This window comes from Octopus sinensis, linkage group LG12 (genome assembly GCF_006345805.1).
Source record: "Octopus sinensis linkage group LG12, ASM634580v1, whole genome shotgun sequence".
Classification (NCBI taxonomy): Eukaryota; Metazoa; Mollusca; class Cephalopoda; order Octopoda; family Octopodidae; genus Octopus; species Octopus sinensis.
This window is the reverse complement of record NC_043008.1, coordinates 33,570,695-33,580,904: the sequence shown is the minus strand read 5'-3', so window position 1 is coordinate 33,580,904 and position 10,210 is coordinate 33,570,695. Positions and strand designations below refer to the sequence as shown.

The 10,210-nt window shown below is 35.6% G+C and overlaps 1 protein-coding gene across 3 annotated transcripts in view; it reads right to left on the bottom strand.

Annotated features, from left to right (window-relative positions):
- The window catches only part of LOC115218136, an 11,747-nt gene extending 1,560 nt beyond the window's left edge, over positions 1–10,187 (bottom strand). The window contains exons 1-7 of one of the 3 annotated variants that reach the window (XM_036507846.1): positions 10,126–10,187; positions 7,666–7,749; positions 7,451–7,504; positions 6,814–6,915; positions 4,366–4,448; positions 3,265–3,347; positions 599–678 (exon numbers count right to left, since the gene is read on the bottom strand). In XM_036507846.1, the coding sequence (XP_036363739.1) occupies positions 599–678; positions 3,265–3,347; positions 4,366–4,448; positions 6,814–6,869 (302 nt within the window). In that variant the 5' untranslated portion in view covers positions 6,870–6,915; positions 7,451–7,504; positions 7,666–7,749; positions 10,126–10,187. Of the gene's footprint in view, positions 1–598; positions 679–3,264; positions 3,348–4,365; positions 4,449–6,813; positions 6,916–7,450; positions 7,505–7,662; positions 7,750–10,125 lie in introns of all 3 variants that reach the window. The other 2 variants (XM_036507845.1, XM_029787932.2) reach the window with 2 other exon arrangements.
- Positions 10,188–10,210: the final 23 nt, after the last annotated feature.

Genomic DNA, 10,210 nt, shown 5'->3' with positions numbered 1-10,210 from the left:
AGGCATTGAGGAAAACAAAGCCATCACACTGCAACAAGGACTGTCTCTTGTGGTGGTGCGAGTCTGCATACTGATGATCAAAGGCTTCCAGCCATGACCATGGCATCATTTTTGTATATCTTGAACTAGGTTGTTTGAAGTGATGTTTCTTATTTACATGCAAGTGTGTTATCTGAGAAAAATTTTGCTGACATTTCCAACAGGCAAAGTGACCTTGTAGGCTTTCTCATTATGCACATAAAGGAAAGGTGTCAAAATTAGCTCATTTCATCAACTGAAGAACCAGTGAAAATGGAGTGCATATATTTTACGACATAAATGATACAAGCCAACGAGGGATATCAGAGCTGATGTGAGAGCTTCTCTGTGGTTGCTTGATGTGTTAGATATAACAGCCAAATCTTCTTCACATTGCATCCTATCATATAAAACGTAGAGGACACAGTGGGTATGTAGTATTGGGTATCAAGAAAATAAAAGACAAGATTGTCACAGCCAAAATGTCTTTGATCATAATTTTGGGTTAGTACTGACCTGAGGTTAAACAAAAGCAATAACAACAGCATTATAGATATTATTACCATAGTTGTTAACTTACTTCTTGTATAGATGCCGGCCATCTGGGCAACGTATTAATGTTTTTAAACCTGTTTCTTGACAGTATCGCCTTTCCAATTTCTACAAAAAAGAAAAAAAACAGTAATTGAAGTGATTAGTACATATGTTCATTCATTTTAATCACCTTATAACTATAGCTTCACTAAAAAAGCAGATATATCCACTCAAAATTTCATTACACTCAACAGAAGAGAGAAGTTTTATATACTAATCTATCTTTTGTTGAGGAATGTCATATTTGAAACTATTTTTTGTTGAGATGTGTCAAGTTTATTGAGGCAAACTTGAGATGCAGAAAATACCAATTCTATTTTTTAATAAATATTTAACGGCATTACTGGAATAACCGTGAAATTTAACCCTTTAGCATTTAAACCATCCATCATCATCATCGTTTAGCGTCCGCTTTCCATGCTAGCATGGGTTGGACGGTTCAACTGGGGTCTGGGAAGCCAGAAGGCTGCAACAGGCTCAGTCTGATCTGGCAATGTTTCTACAATTGGATGCCCTTCCTAACGCCAACCACTCCGAGAGTGTAGTGGGTGCTTTTTATGTGCCACTGGCACAGGTGCCAGACGAGGCTGGCAAACGGCCAGGATCAGATGGTGCTTTTTACGTATCCGGCCAAAATATTCTGCCTGTTGTATGTTCAAACCAGCTAAATCCAGCCTCTCATACCTACCCCACCATGTTATCTTAAAATTAAACAATCACATCAAATCCTCAAAACTACAAGATTATGCATAATTAATACAAAACAATGTAAATAAATAACATTACAGTTGACAAAATAATCCGAATGCTAAAGAATTTAATTTCATAGTGAAAGGCAAAGATAGTCTAAAGGCCTACAATTGCTATTTCTAATTTAACATATTTTGTATTTCTGCAATCCAGTCAAGACATTTAAAGAACAAAAGAAAAACACTCAAAGTAAAATAATTTTACGTATTTTATTTAATGACTATAACGTTACAAAAATTATAGGAGTTATTCCCCCTGAATTATTATATTTCTGACTTGCTTAGCATTGCCTCCATTTTTATAGTTGTTCTTCAGAGCTATGATCAAAGGCATTCAAGTTGGGATCGTCCTATCTTTTTGCCGGATGCAATATATTTAAGACTAAATTATCTAATGTACCGCCCTTACATTTTTTTAAGGAATTTCTTACAGTAGAGATCAGTAGTTAACGAGCTGAGATGAAGAAAAGAAAGATCTTTCAATAAGGTACAGCTTGGAATCTGAATTAGATGACACCTTATCAAATGAAGAAATGATGATAAAAAAATAAAACACAACACAATAAAGTACCCCTAAATTGCATACTGGTAGTTTTGAGGTTTGCACCGGCTATGATGTGCAAAAAAGTTAGTAGGGGAATTGTATAGTAGTCATAGTAGATCTTTTTAATTTTGGCACAAAGCCAGCAATTTTGGGGGAAAGGGAAGTCGATAACATCAACCCCAGCACTGAACCAATACTTATTTTCAACTGTAATGATGAAAAGGAAAGTTGAATTCAGTGGTTTTTGCACAAAAATTTTGTCTGAAACACAATTCTGCCAGCTTGCTATCATTGTAGTAGTAGTAATAATGATCCTTTCTACTACAGACACAAGGTCTGGAACTTTGGAGCAAAGGGATAATTAATTACAATGACCCCCTAATGTTCAACTGGTATTTATTTTACTGACCTTGAAAGAATAAAAGGCAAAATTGACCGTAACAGCATTTCAACTTGGAGCATAAAGACAAGTGAAATGCCACTAAGCATTTTGTCAGAAGCTAACAATTCTGCCAGCTCACTGCTTTCATAATAATAATGATGCTGACGATGATTTCAGATTTAGGCACAAGGCCAGTAATTCCAGGAGTGAGTTGATTATAATGACCCCAGTGCTCAACTGGTACTTATTTAATTGACCCCAAAAGTTTGAAAGGCAAAGTTGACCTCGGCAGAATTTGAACTGAGAAAATAAAGAATGATGAAATGCTGCTAATCATTTGGCCTGGCAGGCTAATGATTCCGCCAGCTTGCTGCCTTAATAATGATAATAATAAGCTTATTATATACAGTGCTCAGCTGCAGTAAATGCCGGAAAAGAGTAAAAGAGGGAATATGTTTCCATGAAACATTGGAAAGGAATGACTGCTTGTATAACTGACATTTGTTTACCACCATCAAAGGTTGTTGAAACTAGGTGACACAAGCACACACACACGACAGGTTGTTTTCGGTTTCCATCGACCAAATCCACTTAGAAGACTTTGGAAAGCTCAGGGCTATTGAAGAAGACCCTTGCCTAAAGTGCCACACATTGGAACTGAACCTGAAACTATAATGGCAGGAATACAAACTTCTTAACTACAGAGTCATGCCAGCACTTAACACATCAATGTCAAGAATTAACCATTCAGCACCCACAGCCTCAAAGCCACTATAGTTATTTTCTATGACAATAATTTCAAGAGATATTCCATGTAGTTTTTTTTAATGCTTAATTTGAGTTCACTTAAATCTGTAGCAGCTTATTTTCGATGTCATTTGACATTTTTGCATTTTTATATTTAATATGAAATATGAACATTAGGTAAAAATAAAGATGTAATTTGAAATCAGCAAATACAATCATTTTATACTTACCAACTCAAATGCAGTGCATTCTACACAGGAGTTGATGACAGTTCCATAACCATTCACACACGTGGAAGTATTATCTGATTGGGCTAAAAGAATCAAAAAGAAAACAACTGCATATATTTAAGGATTAACACACTTTCTATCCTTCAGGAATTATTTCAGTATATTACAAATATTTTATTAAAAAGAAAGACTATAGTTAAGTTGCCTCTGTGAATATTTAAGTAGTCTACCATTAATTCACTACCTCTTCTTGTTTGAATACATATTATTTATGCTAAGAAAATGAGATGATAAAGGAATAACGATTATCATAAGAACTTCATCAGCTTACAGCTATTTCTGCTATAAGATGCAGAGGACTTATAGTTGAGAGCCTGAGTAACACCTTATAGCTTCATCAGAGCCTCAAATATGAAGTGCAATTTATTTGGGAAAAGAATTACATTTATGCATATATCTATATATATATATATATATATAAAGCAAACACCTAAGTGGGGGATGAAAACCAAAGGTTCCTCCCATAAACAGAATAAGATTAGTGGGGCAGAGAAACAGAAACAGGTATTTTGCGGTAGAGGTACAAGGTTACCCAGCTGGAGACAGAGAGAGAAATCGGGAATGAGGAAAGAAGCAAGTGTGCTATCACAAAGGAGCTACATGGTTACCCAACCTGAGGGAAGTGCAGGAGAAGGAGAAAGAAAATGAGAAACAGCAGGATAGAGATGGTGGCAAAGTGCCAAGCATACTCACAAGGGATGGGGATCAGAATATAAATGGGATGGTCGAGTAAAGGCAGAGAGAGATATAGATGGTGGCATAATATACGTGGCAGGATATTGTCAGAAAAGTGTGATTAGAGAGTGGGGAGAGGAAGTGAGTGGTAAAAACCTGGGTATATAGAGTGCAGGGGCTATCAGATAGCAATGATACAGAAAAACAGGGCCATGAGGACAGGATAGGGGAGTGAAAGTTAGACATAGTGCATGAAGGAGGAAATGTGAGGAAGAGAAGAGATGTAGAGATGTAGACTGGTTTGTCGGGGTAAGGTGTGTGAATAGAAATGAATCAGAAATAGATAAACTAATCAAGTTAACGTACCAACAGCACTTAATTCTGCTTCTTTGTTAATCACATGATGAGATGACCATTTACTTTCAACTACTACAGTGACAACTGACGCACTGAAATAATAAAAAAAGAAACAAATAAATAATTACAACACAACAATAAGACTGGTGCAGACATAGCCGTGTAGTTAAGAGGCTTGTTTCCCAGCCATATGGTTTCAGGTTTAGTCTCTTGCACACACACACACACAGATCTTGGGTAGGTGTCTTCAACTATAGCTCTGAACCAACCAAAGCCTTGTAAATGGATGTGGTAAAAACTGGAAGAAGCCTATTGTAAATATAATCTATGTACATGTGTGTATGTGTGTGTATACCCTTGTCTAGACATCACATGATGGTTGTAAACAAACATCACTGTCATACAAGTGAGGTTATTTGTTCCCAGTCTTCTATCAAAAACATGCCTGACCATGAGGAAATATTACCTCCCTTGGAAGTGAGGGTTGGCAGACAGGAAGGGCATCTGAACGTGGAAAATCTGCCTAAAACCTTCCATCTGGCCTTGGAAACAGTGGACATTGTGATGATGATGATAGTGAATAGTAAACACATCTTTAATTAATTGTAATTTTATTCTCCTTAGTTGGAGAAAGAAAGCAAAAGCTTAACAGCTATTAAATAATTCACAAAGAAAAGGAGAATTAAGTTCAAGATGTGAAACATTAATCTAAGAGAATATGGGGAAAGTCTGATTTTTGTTTGATAGGCAAAAGATAGCTATGGATTCAAACATATCCAGGTGTGGTTGCGTAGCTAATAAGTTCGTCTCTCAAGCACATTGTTTTGGGTTCAGTCCCACTCCATGACACCTTGGACAAGTGTCTTTTATAGCCTCAGGCTAAGTAAAGCCCTGTGAGTGGATTTAGTAGATAGAAACTAAAAGAAGCCCATTGTGTGTGTGTGTGTTTCACCTTATCTTAGCACTGCATGATTGTTGTAGTTAGAGGTTATTCAGTCATGATATTATGTGGAAACATGTTTAGCCATGGGGAGGTTGCTTGAAAACAGGTAAGAGATAGCATCTGACTATGCAAAATCTGCTTCAATAAACTCTGTCCAACCCATACCCGCATAGAAAAGGGGATGTTAAAATGATGCAGATGACAACAGTGGTCACTTGAACCTTTTAGAAATTATATTACAACTTTCTGTTGGAATACAGTCTTTGTTTCACTTAGTTTTTGAAAATAATCAAGAATTTAGTAACATAACTTTGTTATTGTTAAGCTGGTGTTTGGAACATAAATTGACATGAAATTTTGAAGGAATTTTAAAAATTAGATTACTTAAAAACAGGCACTTTCAAATATCTTCATCATTATTTAACGTCTACTTTCAATACTGGCATAGGTTGGATGGTTTGAGGTAAAGCTGGTTAGCAGGGAACTGTCCAGACTCCAACTGTCTGTTGTGACATGGTTTCTGTAGCTGGATGTCCTTCCTAACACTCACTTAACTAAGTGTGCTGGATGCTTTTTATGTGCCACTGGCACAGGTGTGTTAATGCAGCACTGGCAATTCGTATCATAGAAATAAGGGTGGTCTCAGGCAGGTTGGTATTGAAAAGGTTAAGCTGTAGCTGAATATTAATGTTGCTGCAGAGGCTTTGGCTGGGATCCGAGGTAAAAATTATGAACATTTGGTGAGTCAGTATACCAACTTGAGACACAAAAAACAAAAATGAGAAGATGCAACTTGGTCCATGATGGCGAAAATTTTATTCCAAGCTTCTACTCCATGAGTTTGTGTGAAGTGCAGAAGTGGGGAAATCGAGATGGGATGAATTCGTTATTCCATTTTGTTACCATTTTACTGGACTCCACAGTTTCACTTGGAGTACATATGTTATATTACTAGATATGACTTTGAAAGGAAGAGATTTGAGATAAATGTTCTCAGTGTGTACCACAAAAGGTGATTAAACCAAAACACACAGTTGAGTGAATTTGAAAAGAAGGGAAGAAGATACAAATGTATTTGCCAATGAGAGAGCTCCAATGAAATCACTTAAATGGCAAGAAATAACAATCAAATCTTTCAAATTACATTGTACTGTCTTTAGCCCTTTCATTACCGACCCGGCTGAAACCACCTCTGGCTCTGAGTACAAATGTCTTGTTCACATAAATTTTGAATTAAAATCTTCCACCAAACATTTGTCACAATTTATGTTCCTAACACTAGCTGAATGATAATTAAGTTATTTTACTAAATTCTTTGTTATATTTAAAGTAATTGAAAGAAACAAAAAACATTTCAAAATAAATACAGTAACGAAAGGGTTAAAAAATGGAAGAATACATTGAATAATGAAGTCTGAAGATCAGCAAAAAGAATTTGAACACAACTGGAATGTCTTAGATCACACCTACTTGATGAAGGTTGATCTGGGGCCAAAAACAGCAAGTGTACTTACCTAATTAGTATGATGATAGCAATGGCCATCCGTTTCTTAGTACAAAGCTCAATCATTTTGATTTGTGATAAATATATTCATCAGTTAAAAATAGTTGGTTTTCTAGAGTGAGAAATAAAGAAAGAAAATTATTGGACTAAAATTTACTTATATTAATTTCTGATTCTTTTCAGGTAGTTAAGGAAAACAGAGTTTCACATTTCTTTTTATAAATTATCTTCTTAGAGAAGAAACTAAAATGCCTTGTGTTATTTAATCCCACAGACGTCAACTTTACATTTCATCAATGAAGTAATAATAAAGTATGGGAGGAACAATTCAGTCACACAACATTCCCTAGAATGTATGATTTTTGCACAGAAGTAAGAAATTAATACTAAGAAAAAAATATTCCAGATTTTGATAGCACAAAATGATTGATGATGATGATAATATATCTACAATAAATGATAACAATTCAGTAAAGCACTCTTATTAGGTTGTCCCAAAAGTTCGTAAACACTTGCGAAAATTGAATTTTTACTCGCCGAGTACTAACAAAAACAACAAAAATTATTCCTCAAAATAAAGACCATTATTTTCTAAGACTTTTTATGAACTTTTGGGACAACCTTATAGTATGACTTTAGCAACCTACCTGGCCACTGTGCAGTTTAACCAAAAACCTAATCCTAACTCTAAACCTTAATACTATTCTTGATCAAGATTAGATCATTTTACAGCATAGATTATGGATACTGCAGTAGACTGTATGCTAGAGTGGCACCACATTCTTTCTCTGACTTCCAAGAAAACTCAACAAAGAAAGCTGATGTCAAGCAGTTTTCTTTAGAATAGACCATTACTTACCGTACCTTGGGGATCAGAGCAATGAATGTTTTGGTTCCCTTCACAAGTATGTATTTCTGTGAAGCAGGATTCTTGGCATAATTGAACCTGAAATCAAAATGGATATCTCATTTTGATGTATTGTATGACAGGCATGTAATATTGGCAATAACTACATCCTAATTTCAGGTTTTGACAGCACAAAAACAGAAATTACCACCTCACTAGATTAGTGCGAATCAGTATTACAATGTATATATATAATTCTCAACCTGATCCCTCTTACAGTCATTTTTTACCTTGCAGAATCAATCCCCTGTAAAAGACACTGGAGCCTAAGCTTGAATCTTTTGAGCACTACTAAGTGTCTTCTATACTAAAAATCTCAATTTTGAGGAAGGGGTAAGTCGATTACAACGATCCCATTTTTCAACTAGTACTTATTTCATTGACCCTGAAAGGATGAAAAGCAAAGTTGACCAGTGAAATTTTAACTTAGAACAAGAAGACACGAAATACCACAAAGCGTTTTGCCCAGCGAGCTCACAATTCTGCCAGCTCACTGCCTTAATAACGCTATAAATATTAATAATCCTTTTTACTATTGGCACAAAGCTTGAAATTTGGGTGGGGAGATTAGTCAATTACATTGACCCTAATAATCAGCTACTACTTGTGTTATTGACCCTGAAAGGAAAAGTTGATCTTGGTGGAATTTTATAAATATTAATGATGAAGCATTTCTAAGCACAAAGCCACAAAACTTAAGTAAGAATTAAATTTATAAAATATCATCTCCAGTACTTGACTGGTATTTTCATTTATCAAACCTGAAGGAATGACAGACAGGGCTAAGATTTGATCTCAACAAAAAAAAAAGTGTTGGAATAAATGCTGCAAAGTATTTTGTCCGATGTTATAATGATTCAGTCAATTCCAGTAGTGATTTCTTACAGACCAAATTTGAGGAAGAAATAGTCGATTGTATTGATCCCTTGAGCGAATGTATGTTGCTATTGTTGATAATGAGAACACACATTTTGACTAAAGCCATTGTCTGCAAAAATCCCCCAGGAAAATCATGGTTGGAGTTCGCTTGGTTATAGGTTTCCTCGATCAAGTTAACCTAGAGCTAAATAATGTGCACACATGTGTTTCCTTGTGTATGGAGTCGAATTGACGGATAGAATCCCACCTGTGTCAACTTTGCTTTTCATCTAGTTCAGGTTTGGCAGAATGTTGAAGCATGAAAAGGGACATCTTGTGGTAACTGTTTCGGCTCTATGATTCTCGAGTTCAAATCACGTCTCCGGTCTCCTGTCACTGGTATAGACTTGGGAAGTCCTTAAGCAAGTGTCCAAGTACTTCAGCTGATCATGAACATGCCAACACACCAGCTGCAGAGAGAAAGAGAATGACGAGGGAGGGGAGGGGCTTGCATGTGTTAATTACATACATCGGCGAAAGTAAAGAATACATACAGCCGGTGTTTAGGGTTAGGGTTTTTGTTACGCCGAAAATGGGTGGTGTGCGTATTCTTTACCTCCGCCCATACATCTACTTAATAAATATTGTGAATACATTCTTATTTTATAACTAAAATTACTGCCTTACAGAAGAGGTAATTCTCAGATACTATCTCAGCAAAGTATTTGAAACTTAAGTTGTGCGTGGGAATTTATGTAAATAAATGTTTTCGTTTTTTTTTCTCTATAGACACGTAATTATGACAACTTAAAGCTCACCACTCGTTGTGGAAATGACTCATACGACAAACGACCATTAAGCTGATCCTGAAACCGAAACTCTTCTTACATCAAAAAGATCCACGAACGATTCTACATAACGAAATTTTCCAGAAGTTACCACCTCCAAAACAACTTCAAATTAAAAAATAACCATGAACTGAATTTTCCATTTTTCATGAACGGAATTTGTAATGTAGCATTTAAAATTTTGGAAACTAGAATAATAATAATAATAATCGTGAAACGTTAAATTGGAAACAATTACGCTTTATATACAATGGTATATACACAAAATACACTAGTATATATATATATATATATATATAAGATAATTAGAAAATGGAGAAAAACAGAGATTAACCAACGCATCGATAGGACCACATAAAGGAAATCTTGTCCCCACCCTCCCAATCAAACCCATTAATAACAATATTCGAGATTAAAAAAACCTCACTCTCTGTAAACACAAACATATATCACACGTAAACAGGTGAACCAACGATGAAGTCACTACGTGGTCGCTAGAACTGCTAGATTTCAACACCTTGGTATCTTAGAAAATATGAGGAAATGACAGGACACATTAGACAATATAGTCTTAGATATATCATGTTTGAAACAAAGTAAAAATGATAGGAGGTTCACGATCTTAACGCCTTTCATTTTTAGGCATGTCGGATTAGCGTTGGTTTCGAGTGTAAACCATAAAAGAAATACATAATCATAGACAACTCACTGAAAATACACCTAGCCGTCGTCTCGTGCTGCGTCACATCAACATAAACAGGAATGATGAAATGGTTGACAAGAGTTACCTCCCG